Source organism: Bubalus kerabau, chromosome 3 (genome assembly GCF_029407905.1).
Source record: "Bubalus kerabau isolate K-KA32 ecotype Philippines breed swamp buffalo chromosome 3, PCC_UOA_SB_1v2, whole genome shotgun sequence".
Classification (NCBI taxonomy): Eukaryota; Metazoa; Chordata; class Mammalia; order Artiodactyla; family Bovidae; genus Bubalus; species Bubalus kerabau.
Genome location: NC_073626.1, coordinates 83,862,329 through 83,878,717, shown reverse-complemented (window position 1 = coordinate 83,878,717; position 16,389 = coordinate 83,862,329). Strand labels below are relative to the sequence as shown.

At 36.2% G+C, this 16,389-nt stretch overlaps 1 protein-coding gene across 3 annotated transcripts in view; it reads right to left on the bottom strand.

Moving 5' to 3' along the window:
• The window catches only part of LOC129646355 (sodium channel protein type 1 subunit alpha), a 219,152-nt gene that overhangs the window by 54,598 nt on the left and 148,165 nt on the right, over positions 1-16,389 (bottom strand). For all 3 annotated transcript variants that reach the window (XM_055572374.1, XM_055572375.1, XM_055572376.1), the window contains exons 6-13: positions 15,759-15,849; positions 13,715-13,843; positions 11,135-11,226; positions 9,841-10,110; positions 4,216-4,279; positions 3,503-3,644; positions 2,644-2,850; positions 209-493 (exon numbers count right to left, since the gene is read on the bottom strand). In XM_055572374.1, the coding sequence (XP_055428349.1) occupies positions 209-493; positions 2,644-2,850; positions 3,503-3,644; positions 4,216-4,279; positions 9,841-10,110; positions 11,135-11,226; positions 13,715-13,843; positions 15,759-15,849 (1,280 nt within the window). The remainder of the gene's footprint in view (positions 1-208; positions 494-2,643; positions 2,851-3,502; positions 3,645-4,215; positions 4,280-9,840; positions 10,111-11,134; positions 11,227-13,714; positions 13,844-15,758; positions 15,850-16,389) is intronic.

Sequence of the window (16,389 nt, the reverse complement as noted above, 5' to 3'; positions counted from 1 at the left end):
AACTAAAATTCTTTCAAACTGTACAGAAAGGATAGGTTTAAATATATATATATATATAAAAATTTTAAAAAGCAGTCGATTCAGTTGATAAAAATTCCCAAGTTGTAGTCACTTCTCCTCCCAGCCACCAGCCTCCCCTTTCCCGTCCCCCTGCCAGCTTCATGTTCTAATTTCCATCCAGGCATCATTTAACTCTGCAGTGCCATACCTGGTGTGGGGAGGAGTACCTCTTTTCATATGTCAACCGATTCCCTTCTATGGAGAAGCGAAACCCTTTCCTCCTGATGCTGTCTTCAGATTCAGATTTCTGGAATTCATCATCATCTTTCTCTTCTCCACCAGATTGCTCTTTCTGTTTTCTTTTCTTTCTCCGATTTCTTCTTTCCTTTGCACTCTTGGAACTCAACTTGGAGGCTTCAGACGAGCTGTCTGAGAGCCTGCCTGCTGCACTAGGTTCTCTGGAATGCTCTGAGGCAGTTGCAGCTGCTGCCTGCTACATTGAGGAGACATGGTTTCAGCACAGAAGTGGAGAAGAACTTACTTTTAAAAATATAGCTCAAGTATTTGCAAAGTATTTGAAAAAAAATTCAGCTGACTCCAGTTGATCTTACACTGAAGAAACTGCAAATATGAGGGAATTTTTTTCCCATCCATCTAATAAAGGCTTTTAGAAATAAATTAATTTTCTCTGTGCTAACATTTTTTACAGACCACATACTCAAAAGGATCAATCAGACACCAACAAGGACATATATTCATATTTCTTTGGGGATTTGATTTACTCTAAAAAATGGCATCTGGTCCCATCACTTCATGGGAAATAGATGGGGAAACAGTGGAAACAGTGTCAGACTTTATTTTTGGGGGCTCCAAAATCACTGCAGATGGTGACTGCAGCCATGAAATTAAAAGATGCTTACTCCTTGGAAGGGAAGTTATGACCAACCTAGATAGCATATTCAAAAGCAGAGACGTTACTTTGCCAACAAAGGTCCGTCTAGTCAAGGCTATGGTTTTTCCTGTGGTCATGTATGGATGTGAGAGTTGGACTGTGAAGAAAGCTGAGCGCTGAAGAACTGATGCTTTTGAACTGAGGTATTGGAGAAGACTCTTGAGAGTCCCCTTGGACTGCAAGGAGATCCAACCAGTCCATTCTGAAAGAGATCAGCCCTGGGTGTTCTTTGGAAGGAACGATGCTAAAGCTGAAACTCCAGTACTTTGGCCACCTCATGAGAAGAGTTGACTCAATGGAAAAGACTCTGATGCTGGGAGGGATTGGGGGCAGGAGGAGAAGGGGACGACAGAGGATGAGATGGCTGGATGGCATCACTGACTCGATGGACGTGAGTTTGAGTGAACTCCAGGAGATGGTGATGGACAGGGAGGCCTGGCGTGCTGCGATTCATGGGGCTGCAAAGAGTCGGACATGACTGAGCTACTGAACTGAACTGAAAAATTGGTAATTAGCACTGTCTTTTTTCCACTGGGAAAAAAAAAACCAAACTAGCGCATGGAAGAAAAGGTGATGAGTTACTTGGGGTCATATCCAAAGCTAGGAAGCATGAGATAAAGAACTGAGGGCCTCTTTCTAGCTATTGAAACAGGATTGTCCAGTACCCTCAAAATATTATCAATCAAATTTATAGAAGGTGATATCCCATTTGACGTCTACAATAGTCGATCCAAAAGACTAGAGACCGGAGGGTCAATAGTTTCTGCTAAGCAAGACAAGACATTCAGTTCTCCAAAGATCATTCCCAGTTTTTCAAGTCAGCACTGGTTTTTGCTGGCTACATGGTCATGGGATGAAAACAATGCTGTTTATCACAGCTTGTTGGAACTTTGTGATGATTTTCATTGTTCCAAGAGTGCCCTCAATATAGGCTTGCAAATAAATTAATAATCCCCAATCAACTTTCTTTTATAGTAAAGACAATGAGTTTTGATGCTAAACAGAAGTGAAGAAAGATGGAAGTGATAGGAAGGGCATTTTATCATACTATAAGATGAAGTAATTCTTAGGTTCCCTGATCTCCATAAAATTGGTGACTTTTATATGCCTACTGCTGTATCAGAGAGCATTACATTATTTGATCACTTCTTTATTTAGAAAGACAAGCAGCCACACAAAAGACAACATATTTTTGGGTAAAGACTGTCTTCTAAGAACCACACGAACATCTTTTTACACAATAACCAATACATTTTTTTCTAAAAGAAGATGGTTTCTTAGGGTTTTCTTCTAATGCCAGTTTACTCATTCAGTAAAATTTCTCCTGAGAAGACCTCAAAATCACATTTTTCCTTGAATTCTAAAATTTTTAAGATGATTAAAATAGCATGAATATTGCTATTTTGTAATATTGTGGTCTATATTTTATAATAAATATACAAACAATATTTTATAATATTGTTTATAATATTGTGGTCAATATTATGAACATCTTAGAATAGTTAAACTAAAGGATTTACAGATGATCAAAATAATGTAGAAATATTGACTAACCCCCTGTACTATCAGCTTCTCCTAAGTACAAACAATCATCTGCTTCTCACTTTCTCTCCAGTGTTGTTGTAACAACCAAAACAATAAAAAAAAGGTTCGTACCACGAGACAGGACATACTTGATTTGGTGAATTTACCTGCGCTGCCTCCTGTTGCTTTTTAAGTTGTTCGAGCATCTGCTGAAATTCAGCCTCTTTCTGTTCCGCCTCTTCTAAGGTGGCCTGATTCTGTTCTTCATAGGCCATGGCCACCACAGCCAGGATCAAATTTATTAGATAGAAGGAGCCCAAGAAAATGACCAGCACAAAAAATATCATGTATGTTTTTCCAGCAGCACGTAATGTCTGAAAACAATACCAGAATTATTTTTTTACAATATTTCTCTAACTGGTGGCTTCAGTTGTCAACTTACTTTGTGTAGGACTCTGATATAAGTAATTATGATGGTCACATCCCCTCCTACCTTGTTGACTATCTGTTTCTTTAACCTCATCCTCTTCCTTCTCCCCTAACTCATGCATTTAGCATTCTAATCTGTAGGAGGGAATTCCTGGATTTACCAGGAATAAAGCAGAGTCAAATAATATACCATGGAGATCTCCATTAAAGAGCTGAACCTTTGAGTAAAGTCAGGAAGAGACCAAACTAATCCTTCTACATCTGTTTATTCATCTTCATTACCTGCCACCTGAAGGATAATACCTGAGGGGGTAAACGGAATTGAGAGGAAGCTGTGCTTTTCCATTTAGGAGCATCTGTGTATGGGAAGGGTGGGGAATATTTTTAGAGATCAAGGGGAAATGAGACAGAATTGTGTTCATAACACACTGCTATGCTTAATATGTGTTATAATCAATAAGATAAAGAAAGTCAAGTCTTCTGATTTCAAGTTCTGCTCTTTCCATTATATTATGGTGTGGTTTGGATTTCATAACTAAGTTGGTTTTCTTAATATACTTCCAATTAAACACAATATGTGTTGCCTCAGGTTCTCACCAGCTGGTAAAGATTTTCCCAGAAGTCCTGAGTCATCAGTCGAAACAGCGACAAAAAAGCCCAACTGAAGGTATCAAAGCTTGTGTAGCCATAATTGGGATTTCTACCAGCTTTCACACACATGTATCCTTCTGGACATTGGCTGTAAATGTGGCAAAAGAAAGTATTATAAGAAGTTCTGCTGTGTTTTTATTCTGGTAGCACACTATACTTTAAATATTTGAGCTAGAAAGATTTGCTATTTCAAGGGATGAAAGCATGTAATAAGTATGAAAGTATGAAATAAGTATGAAAGGATGAAAGTATTAAATAAGTAACACATTTCCCAACTTTTGACTTAATATAATTTTACTAATCACCTGATGTCATCATTAAAATATTGTATAGCATGCCTAGTAATATTTTACAAAACTATTTTCTGTCTGTAATCAGTGTGTTAACATGTGTCTAGTTCATTTTCTTAGCATGGATGCTCCAGAGTTGACTCATAGCTCACGAATACTCATCTAAAGGAACTAGCATTAAAGCTCAAGTGTTCCTTCTTGTTTTACACAACATGAAAGCTTGCCTAACATTTAAATAATCCCTCACCTTATAAATAAAAAAATCTTAATTATCACAAATTACTATAAATAAAATTAGCTGGCTGTTATCTGTCAGTTTGCACAAAAAAAGAGAAAATATGTATACACGCATACAAATTATTGGCTTACCCTGCATCTGAGCTATTTCCACATAGCAGTGCATCTGAAAAACCCTCCAGAAAATAATGATACCCTGTTTGGGAAAAAAAAGTCACATGATGAACATTTGCATGACACCGCAAAATAAGATTAAGATCTGATTCTACTTTTTAAGTTTGTAATTTTAAATACATAATATAATTTATTCAAAGGCAGAGCTATTACTCCCTCTAAATATTATATCAAGGGGATTGGATACTTACGTAAGAGTAGAAAACATTTGTTCTTTGTGAATGTAAAACAAGTGATAATCACAGGAACTAGCATAACATTTTTAAAAGTATCAGTGTTTTTCTACCCTCCTCATGAAAAATAAAAATTTCATTCTCTAAAAATAGATAAGAATGATAGGGATTTCTTTGCTTTCTCAAGACTGCCACGTACTTCAAAAGAAAGGGATTTTAGCTTTTCTGAACAGTAGTCTATATTTTTTAACACTTTATAAATGACTAATAAATTATAATTTATATTCTACCAATTTATAAAATATGTCATAGGTAAATTATAATAAAAGATGCATAAACCATGTCAATTATTAAAATAAGTGAAATTTAAAAATAATCTTAAATACTAAAGCTAAAATAATTACTATAGGTGGATATTTTATTAACTCTAAGTTTTCTGTCTCTGGGCAAATTCCTTAGATTCTTTCAATATCCTGTTGAAATGTCAACTCTTCATGAACTATTCCTTGATATCTTCTACTTTCTTCCAATGAAGATAGGCAAAATTAAGAACTCTCACTATGCTACCAGGAACACATATACCCATTATTATTACATTCACTGTCTTGTGTTGTAATTATTTGTTTACAACTCCTTGAAAAATGAATCATCGGTTATTTCCATATTATTTGGGAATACATAGTATTTGGACATAGTAGCCTTTCAACAGGGCTTTCCTTGTGCCTCAGCTGGTAAAGAATCCACATGCAATGCGGGAGACCTGGGTTCAATCCCTGGATTGGGAAGATCTCCTGGAGAAGGGAAATGCTACCCACTCCAGTAATCTGGCCTGGAGAATTTGATGGACTGTATAAGCCTTGGGGTTGCAAAGAGTTGAACATGAATGAACAACTTAACCTTCACTTCATTCCAGCCTTTCAATAAAGTTTACTGAATGAATAAGTAAAGGGATGACAAAAAGTGAAACACATGAAATTAAAGAGTCATTTTGCAAAAAGAACAATTTAGGATTTTATAAGAAAAAATATTTTCTAGATGTTAAATTTTCTGAGAAATTTATTCTATGCAGTTTTGTAAGCGATACAAAGATACATAATAAAAATATTTTAATTCCCCATGTCATCTCTGAACATAAGAAAACAAAGGTATAATTTCTTAACTTGTAATTAAAATTAAACAATGTGAAAGAAATATGACATTTTCTGGAAAAATTTTTGATACTAGGTATTTATAAGGGAAGCTTTGTCCATTAAACTCAGTGATCTAGAAGTTTAATCTCAATAAAATATAACTCAATCATAATGTTTATCTTTGATTTTAATAAATTAGGTTTTCTATCACTTTCAAAAACAAACCATTTTATCTATAGGTACATTTAGTTTAAAATACTCTTTTTTCAACAAATGGAATATTATTAGAAAAAATGATAAGACAGATTTTTAGGGCTGAAAATAGCCTCAGATATTCTTAACTTCCTTTATTTTCAATGTAAGAAGATGGAGTTCAATAAATTTTCCTTAAAGTGAATAAATCATAAGTGACATCCTCATAACCAGTTTATTGATTAAAAAGAAAAACAGATTTCAGGGAGTTGGTGACATCAGTGAACTGATAGGCATCATATGAAATGAATAAGAGACGTTTCATGTGTTCCTCTTACACATATTTTTCTCATTTGTCTTAATGTAGCAATTTATAATTATTTGCAAATTATTTGTTGGCATGTCAATAATATTATGGAAGAGTTCATCTGTATCAACCAAGGTATATTCCAGATCTACAACTATAAGAGACCCATTAGTTTTTTTATTATGCTATCTTTACTTTCAGTTCAGTTCAGTTGCTCAGCTGTGTCCAACTCTTTGTGACCCCATGCTGCAGCACGCCAGGCCTCACTGTCCAAAGCCAACTCCTGGAATTTACTCAAACTCATGTCCACTGAGTCAGTGATGCCATCCAATGATCTCATCCTCTGTCATCCCCTTCTCCTTCTGCCTTCAATCTTTCCCAGCATCAGGGTCTTTTCCAATGAGTCAGGTCTTTGCATCAGGAGGCCAAAGTATTGGAGTTTCAGCTTCAGCATAAGTCCTTGAATGAATATTCAGGACTGATTTCCTTTAGGATGGACTGGTTGGATCTCTTTGCAGTCCAAGGGACTCTCAAGAATCTTCTCCAACACCATAGTTCAAAAGCATCAATTTTTAGGTGCCCAACTTTCCTTATAGTCCAACTCTCACATCCATACATGACCAATGGAAAAAACAGTAGCTTTGACTAAAAAAAAATCTAGCTTTGACTAGACAGACCTTTGTTGGCAAAGTAATGTGTTGGTCATAGCTTTTCTTCCAAGGAGCAAGTGTCTTTTAATTTCATGGCTGCAGTCAACATCTGCAGTGATTCTGGAGCCCCCCAAAATAAAGTCAGACACTGTTTGCACTGTTTCCCCATCCATTTGCCATGAAGTGATGGGACCAGATGCCATGATCTTAGTTTTCTGAATGTTGAGTTTTAAACCAACTTTTTCATTCTCCTCTTTCACCTTCATCAAGAGGCTCTTTAGTTCTTCTTCACTTTCAGTCATAAGGGTGATGTCATCTGTGTATCTGAAGTTATTGATATTCCAATGTTGATTCCAGCTTGTGTTTCATCTAGTCCAGCATTTCTCATAATATACTCTGCATATAAGTTAAATAAGCAGGGTGATGATATACAGCCTTGACATATTCCTTTCCCAATTGGGAACCAGTCTGTTGTTCCATTTCCAGTTCTGTTGCTTCCGGAGCTGCATACAGATTTCTCAGGAGGCAGGTCAGGTGGTTGGGTATTAACATCTCTGGTTCCTCTGCCTTTTCTAAATCCAGCTTGAACATCTGGAAGTTCATGGTTCACGTACTGTTGAAGCCTGGCTTGGAGAATTTTCAGCATTACTTTACTAGCGTGTGAGATGAATGCAATTGTGTGGTAGTTTGAGCATTCTTTGGCATTGCTTTTCTTTGGGAATGGAATGAAAACTGACCTTTTTTTTTGTCCTGTGGCCACTGCTGAGTTTTCCAAATTTGCTGGCATATTGAGTGCAGCATTTTAACAGCATCATCTTTGAGGATTTGAAATAGCTGTACTGGAATTCCATCACCTCCACTAGCTTTGTTCTTAGTGATGCTTCCTAAGGCCCACTTGACTTAGGACTCCAGGATGTCTGGATGTCCTAGCTCTAGGTGAGTGATCATACCATCCTGATTATCTGGGTCATTAAGATCTTTTTTGTATAGTTCTTCTGTGCATTCTTGCCACCTCTTCTTAATACCTTCTGCTTCTGTTAGGTCCATACCATTTCTGTCTTTTATTTTGCCCATCTTTGCATGAAATGTTCCCTTGGTATCTCTAATTTTCTTGAAGAGATCTCTAGTCTTTCCTATTTTATTGTTTTCCTCTATTTCTTTGTTGTGATCACTGAGGAAGGCTTTCTTATCTCTCCTTGCTATTCTTTGGAACTCTGCATTCAAATGGCTATATCTTTCCTTTGCCTTTTGCTTCTCTTCTTTACATAGCTATTTTTAAGGCCTCCTCAGACAACCATTTTGCCTTTTTGCATTTCTTTTTCTTGGGGATGGTCTTGATCACTGTCTCCTGTACTATGTCATGAACCTCCATCCTATCAGACACTATCAGATCTAATCCCTTGAATCTATTTGTCACTTCCACTGTATAATCATAAGTGACTTGATTTAGGTCATACCTGAATGGTCTAGTGGTTTTCCCTACTTTTTTTCAATTTAAGTCTGAATTTGGCAATAAGGAGCTACAGTCAGCTCCTGGTCTTATTTTTGCTGATTGTCTAGAGCTCTCCATCTTTGGCTGCAAAGAATACAATCAATCTGATTTTGGTATTGACCATCTGGTGATGACCATATGTAGAGTCTTCTTTTGTGTTGTTGGAAGAGGGTGTTTACTAAGACCAGTGCATTCTCTTGGCAAAACTCTATTAGCCTTTGCCCTGCTTCATTCTGTACTCCAAGGCCAAGTTTGCCTGTTACTCCAGGTGTTTCTTGACTTCCTACTTTTGCATTCTAGTCCCCTATAATGAAAAAGACATCTCTTTTTATTGTTGTTAGTTCTAGAAGGTCTTGTAGGTCTTCATACAACCATTCAACTTCAGCTTCTTCAGCATTACACTCAGGGCATAGACTTGATTACCGTGATATTGAATGGTTTGCCTGAAACAGTGATCATTCTGTCATTTTTGAGATTGCATAAAGTACTGCATTTCGGACTTTTTGTTGACAATGATGGCTCCTCCATTTCTTCTAAGGGATTCCTGCCCACAGTAGTAGATATAACTAAGATAGCATTTTTTTTAAGAATTATCAAGTCCCAGTAAGTTAACCTTTAAGACTAATTCTACTTGTTTCACATAATCATTACTAAGACTTTCTTTCTTCTTTGATTTTTTTCCCTAAGTATTACTCATCACCTTAAAATAATAAAGATACAGCTATATGTATGCACCTGTAGAGTCTAAGTTTTATATATTTAATATTTTTCTTTAAAAAGATGTTCTCTTTTCCCATGAATCATGGTCTTTTTCTCTGCTTTTGAAATGTTGCTACTGGCAGATACTAAAATTATACAACAAAAAAATTTTGTTTATTTTTATTGTCACTTTCAAAAGAGAAAGGATACTGGGCCATTTATTTTTTCATCCTTCTATACTAGAATATTTAAACATTCGCGTATTTTGTCTAAACTCTTGAAATAAAGATAAACTGATTCCAATATCTTTACAGATTTTTGACATCTTAAACTTCTCTCTCCTAAAGGTTTACTGGTTCTCATTTCCTTTTTTTTGATGGAATACTACTTAAAATTCTCATTCTACAATTGTAAAAACAGTATTTATCTTTAGGTCTTCACTTGATTTCTATAAAATAACAATAAAAGTTACCTATTAAACTGTAAGTACCCTGGAACCTGTGCCATCACCATTATTTTCCTGGAATCCTGTGCAGTTTCTGGTACATAAAATGCATTCGAAAATTGGTATTTAATAAGTTATATTTGCATAATACTTTTGAGTTAACAAAGGGCCTTCAAATATTTTATTTGATTGCCTCAAATGAGACAATGTATAGCTTCATACCTTGATGAGAAGAATGTACAGAAACCCAGTATCCTATGAAAATTTCTTTCTTGCTGAATTTTTCAGTCTCTCATCAGATCATGTGACAGAAAGTGGCATTTAAGAGTTATAATTAGAATATTTATCACTCAAATAATTAAATTTATGTGCAAACCATTATAAGGTGATAAAGATATCACAGCCTGTTATACAATCATTTAAAAATTTTTCCATGCCTATATGGAAAGAAGATCAGCAATGAAAAAAATAAACCCACATAATAGCAATTCTTACTTGAATCTTGAATATACGACTTCCAGTCAAACTCGTTTTGCGTTTCGTTTACAAGTGTGCCATTGTAATTCTTGGTTATGTTCTTCTCTACAGTGTGCTCCTCCAGGGAAGCGTTGGTGGGCGGCCACTGCACGCATTTATTCCGCAGGTTGCCCATAAAGAGCTGCAGCCCAATCAGGGCGAACACACTCAGACAGAATACAGTTAGGATCATGACATCTGAGAGCTTTTTCACAGACTGGATCAGGGCCCCCACGATGGTCTTCAGACCTGAAAGAAGGAAGGTTATTACTATGAAGACTTAAAGTGTCTGAAGTAAGAAAAGCTTCACACAATTTTCTTGAAAACATAGATTCCATAAATATGTTTGAAAATGACTGCAATCAATGGTAAAGGGAAAGCAACACGTCATGGAAGGTTAAAATGCTAATGAAAATAAACTCTGGAAATGTAATAATCTGAACGATGAAATGAAAATTCACATCCCATTACATTTGGATAAAATAGCTGGAAGTTTATGGTCTTCACAAGGCCTCTATGAAGAAAAATATCTTGTATTTCTCTGGTTTGCTAATGAAACTTGCCCCGTACTTTCATTAGGGTCAGTGGTCAGTTTTATGACAAGTTACCAGAATAAAAATATTTTCAAATTCCTATTTATAAGTAGAAAAGATTTTGCTGTAAAACCGGAGGTGGTTTGGAGTATAATTGCACTTTAAGATAATAAAGGCTTGGGGAGTTTTCTGGCAGTTTAGTGGTTAGGATTTGCTACTTTTTCTACCGTGGTCCAAGTTCAAAGCCTCATCGGGTAACTAAGATCCCCTAAGCCATAAAGCATGGCTCAAAAGATAATAAATCTTCAGGCAGACCCATGCTACTCTTTAGTATCTTATTTCCTTGTCTTTTTAAACAATATTAAGATTCACACTGTACAGACATTGTCATCAATGTCTAAAATGAACAAGAAATTACAGACCAGTACATTTGATAGGGAACAAATCTTTAGTACATCTGACGTGGAGGAAAAAACCCAGGACTTATTTAAGTGCAAACCACACAGACCATATAATACAGTGTCTCATGCAAGAAAGTATTGAACTCCAACACTGATGAAAAATATGAAAACATAAACATTTATGTTCAAATAATAAGAATTATTTTCTGAGTAACACTCATTTTTTTATTATTATGATTTAAATGATTATGATCCCCAATTTTATGTAACGCTGAGTGTTAAGAAAAGAGACTGTTGTTGAAAAATCATGACAGCTGAGCCTCAGTGTTTAACCCTCACCTGGAATGACTGAAATTGTTTTCAGCGCTCGGAGAACTCTGAATGTTCTCAATGCGGAGACATTGCCCAGGTCCACAAACTCTGTCACATATCTGTAATAGGGAGTTCACACACAAACACAATAACAGGATACAAAGAAAGAGCCATAGGTACAAGAAGCCTTATGCTTTGCACTGACCACTTCTTACCTGGAATTACAGAAATAGTTTTCAAAGTTCTCAAGACTCTGAAAGTGTGAACAGCTGAAAAATGGCCTAGGCTTACAAATTCTGTTACATACCTGTAGAATTAAATTAGAGTTATTCAAGAATTATGTAGCATTTATATTATTTGCTTGGATCTTTTATAAAGCCCTTCTTTGTGATTTTGAATGATAATTTTGTCAGTAACAATTTAGAAGTTAGGGTCCATCACTATGGTTTTCTTTACTTACATCATTTAAGGCCATGAAGCGGATGTAAATTTCTTAAGTACACAATCCTTTTGTCATTGCAGAAAGCAGTACAATCAATATGGGTAATTTAGGAGAATTAAGTAAAAGGACAATAATTCTTGGCTATAGTTTTAGGCAGAAAGAGAAGAAGAACTAAAGAGCCTCTTGATTAAAGTCAAAGAGAAGAGTGAAAAAGTTGACTTAAAACTCAACAGTCAAAAAATAAAGATCATGACATCTGGTCCCATCACTTCATGGCAGATAGATGGGGAAACTATGGAAACAGTGAGAGATTTTATTTTTCTGGGCTCCAAAATCACTGCAAATGGTGACTGTAGCCATGAAATTAAAAGATGCTTGCTCCTTGGAAGAAAAGCTATGACCAACCTAGATAGCATATTAAAAAGCAGAGACATTACTTTGCCAACAAAGGTCCATCTAGTCAAAGTTATGGTTTTTCCAGTAGTCATGTATGGATGAGAGAGTTGGACCATAAAGAAAGCTGAGCATCAAAGAATTGATGCTTTTGAACTGTGGTGTTGAATAAGAGTCTTGAGAGTCCCTTGGACTGCAAGGAGATCCAACCAGTCAATCCTAAAGGAAATCCGTCTTGAACATTTATTGGTAGGACTGATGCTGAAACTGAAAACTCCAATACTTTGGCCACTTGATGCAAAGAACTAACTCACTGGAAAAGACCTTGATGCTGGGAAAGACTGAAGGCAGGAACAGAAGAGGATGACAGAGGATGAGATGGTTGGATGGCATCACCAACTCAATGAACGTTGAGTCTGAGCAAGTTCCAGGAGTTGGTGATGGACAGGGAGGCCTGGTGTGCTGCAGTCCATGAGGTCACAAAGGGTCGGACATGACTAAGTGATTGAACTGAACTAACAGTCTTAGGCCTTCAGTTTTTTAAAAAATATATGAAATCATCCAAGAGAAATTCAGGCAGACTGACTTATTGCCTATCTGTACGTGATCAGGATTTCTTGGTGTAACTCTTAAGTGAAAGCTAGGAAAATTAAGAACAATATTTTATGGGGGCCCAATGATCACTCTTGCCATTCCTGTTATTTTAGCCTCAAGAAACAATAGCCCCTCAAAAATGCTTTCTTTTGAGCCATGGCCAGAGGGGACGGTGAAGAATCAGCTCATCTTGAATAGATATGGAATTTAGACGAGACAGGCAGCATTTGGAGCCTTGAGAATATCAGCTCCATTTCTCCTCTGCCCATCTTCCCACATCCTTATGCCTGTAAGAGGCCAAGTAAACCAGCTGCTGAAGAATGAGGGTGAACCACATTGGTCCATCTTCCTCCACATTCTAATTTCATCTAGTGCACAGCGGCCTTCTGTTATTTTTCTGGGTTTCTTCTTTCTTGGGGAAGTTTATCACTAGACCAAAAAAAAAAAAAGCAGACTACAGAAGTTGTGTTGTGAGCATTACTGAATTTATCTGGTTGGCAAATAAGGATAAGAAGGTTTATATAAAGAAAATGATGAGGAAAATTAGAAGGGGAAAGAAGGAGAGGAAGAAAGGAAAGGATCAAGTGAGAAATAGGAAGAGTTAGAGAGTATGCTTGTTTGTAAGCCTTAATTGTGCATTTGTTGATGACATAACCATTTAATAGCAAATATATATTAAGAACCTTATGTTTTTCTATTAGTTTGTTATTTGATATATATAATGTTTTGATGTTTATTTTCTATTATTCTACCTAAGAAACTGGGGAGAGTGCATGACATGGGTAAGGTCAATGGACATTTGCAGGGCCATCAGAGGTTTTTTTGGTTGTAATTTTTAAAAACATTTTCACAGATGTATTATAAATACACTTTTGCTTCCATATTAGCGTGTGTGTGTATGTGTGAATGTGTGTGTATACTGTTGAAACAGCAGCATGTATAAAATTTGCTGACAATGTTTGTTATGTGTGAACATTATAATTTCAATTACTGCAAAGCCTTTATGCCAAAGTGAAATGCCTCTTTGACCTCTGTTGCACTAAATTAAAATCCAGAGCTTAAATGTATAAATCACACAGAAATATTCTACAGTTAAAGCAAGCTTATTCTTTAAAAGCATGAATACTTGTAGAAGCCAAAATATATCCTTTTTTGAAGCTTCCAAGAAAAACACTTACGCAAATGTAATGACAGTGAAGTCGAGCCAGTTCCATGGGTCTCGAAGGAAAGTAAAATCTTCTAAACAGAAGCCCCTTGCAATAATTTTTATAAGTGATTCAAAAGTATATATTCCTGTGAAGGTGTACCTGGAGACAAGTATCCAAAAAGAATGAATAAACTAATCACTTTCTTTCATGACATATCAATTTCTTAACACTCTCTCATTATGTTAATAACAAACATTTAAAAAGGAATCCATGCAGGTTAAAATTATTTTCATGGAAATAAAACATAGTCTGAAATTTAAATTCAGCTCCTTAATGCACACAGAGTTGTTTTTAAATTGCCCTAAGAGCAGAGTGAGAAATACATACTGTATAAAGTGTATCTGAAATGTCTTAGTATTGACACAAATGAATAGAGCCTCCTGGAATTATCCAGTACATTCACATGATGGAGTAACTGATCAATAATATTGTGGAAGCATAAAATTATTTTCCTTAGAAAGTAAAATGCTTAATTTCAATCATGTTTTATGACTGAGGGAACATTGACAAATTAGTAAGTCTTAAGTTTTCCTCTTTTTTCAAGATAAGCTAAGTTAACTTAGTTGGGAAAAGAATTTTGTTCATGCCAAATGGATAATTCTAGGGTCATCAGAGGTGAAAACCTAATTTTGAATAAAATATTGAGACAGATTGGAAATCCAAAATTTAAATCACTTACTCAGTTTAAATGAGAAGAAATTTATAGATTTCCAACTAGAAACTTAGATGTTTTAATCTTCATCTCAGAAGTTGAATAATGAAATCACAGAAACAAGGGTGACTTGAGACCTGTGGGCCTCACACATTAGTGTTAATACTTAAGCAATCCTTTGTATATGATTTTTTTTTAATTTCCTTCAGAATCTCTGGGCTTCCCTAGTGGCTCAGCTGGGAAACAATCCACCTGCAATGCAGAAGATCTGTGTTCGATCCCTGGGTTGGGAAGATCCCCTGGAGAAGGGAAAGTCTACCCACTCCAGTATTCTGGCCTGGAGAATTTGATAGCCTGTATAGTCCATGGGGTTGCAAAGAGTTGGACACGATTGAGCGACTTTCACTTCTTCAGAAACTCTATCTTTTATTGGTTCTAACCTGGAAGTGTCCAGGAAGGGAAAAGGCCCTTAGAATACCCCCATGGTTGGTGTTTTAAGGGTCAGAAGCCACAGAGCAATAGTGGTCACCACGCCAGCCATGAGAACAGCCCCAGCAGCACTTACCACATATCTTGCCTCGCTGTCCTCAAAGTATCCCAGAAGAGTCCATTAGAACAGTTAGCAATGCACTTGGTTTCTGAAAATGCTACTCTTTTATTTCAGTATATGTGTGTGTGTGGGGGGGGTGGGTGTTAGTTGCTCAGTTGTGTCCAACTCTTTGTGACCCCATAGACTATAACCCGCCAGGTTCTTCTGCCCATGGAATTCTCCAGGCAAGAATACAGGAGTGTGTTGCCTTTTCCTTCTCTAGGGGATCATTTCGACCCAGGGATTAAAACCTGGTCTCCTGAATTGCAGGCAGATTCTTTACTGTCTGAGTGACTAGGGAGGCTCAGTTAGCAGAGCCCTCAGTTTATTAAATATTCAAGTTTGAAAATCCCAAATTTTGGGATTTTTTTCCCAGCAGATATTTTGGTTGACCACATTCGAAACCAATATGGGCCTGGCACAGAGTGGATGTGCCTAATGGAAGTGGCAAGTTGGTGAGGCTTGATAGTATGTTTTTAGGGCATGTGGAAGACTCACTGAATTAATCTGGAAGTTAACTGGAACCAAGGTCTACCACATTGGTTCCTTTCTGTGATAACTTTCACCATATTTGCTCTGGCCACTGTATATCCTAAAGGAAGAGTGATGAATGTGCAAGAATGATGGGCTTCTGGTCACCACCAAGTACACTTGGAGAGATATTAAATCCTAAATACATATATAGACATAGATATACATCTCTATGTCTATGCAACAATACACACACACACACATATACATACTCACATAGGTGGCTTATAAGTTGAACTTACTCTACATTCTTTGTCCAGTCGGGAGGGTTACTCATTGTCATAAACACACAGTTTGTCAAAATAGTGCACATAATTAGCATGCTGAATAATGTAGGTTATTGTTAAGGAACACACAGAAGAAAACCCAAACCCATGTTTTATATTATATAAAACTAACACTGAAAAGCTCAACCTGCAGTTTGGCCAGGCATCAGTGACAAACATACTGTGGGCAAATCATCTAATCTCTTTAAATTTCATTTTTCTCATCCTTAAATTTAGATAATAACACTACTCTCACAGGGTAGTTGTATAGATTGAATGAGATAATGTATGAGAAATCTTTATAAAAGTATAAAGTGTGGTTTTTGCTACTATTATTAAATCAATCTATTTATTCCCAGAAGACCTTATTGGGAAAACTGTGGGCATTCTAGAGTTGCATAGCTTTTGAGCAGAAAGCACTGATGTGAACTAATTTAGTTGATTAAAATAGTGAATTGCTGAGGAAGGCACATCCTTGCAGAATTATAATTTCTTAAACACATGTGATACAATATGGGTGAATATATTATAGTACGGTGTTAAATGTCAGGTTGCTTTATTTCAAATGTTTGTAAACATATAGCAGCATTGGATAAGATTGAAAGTG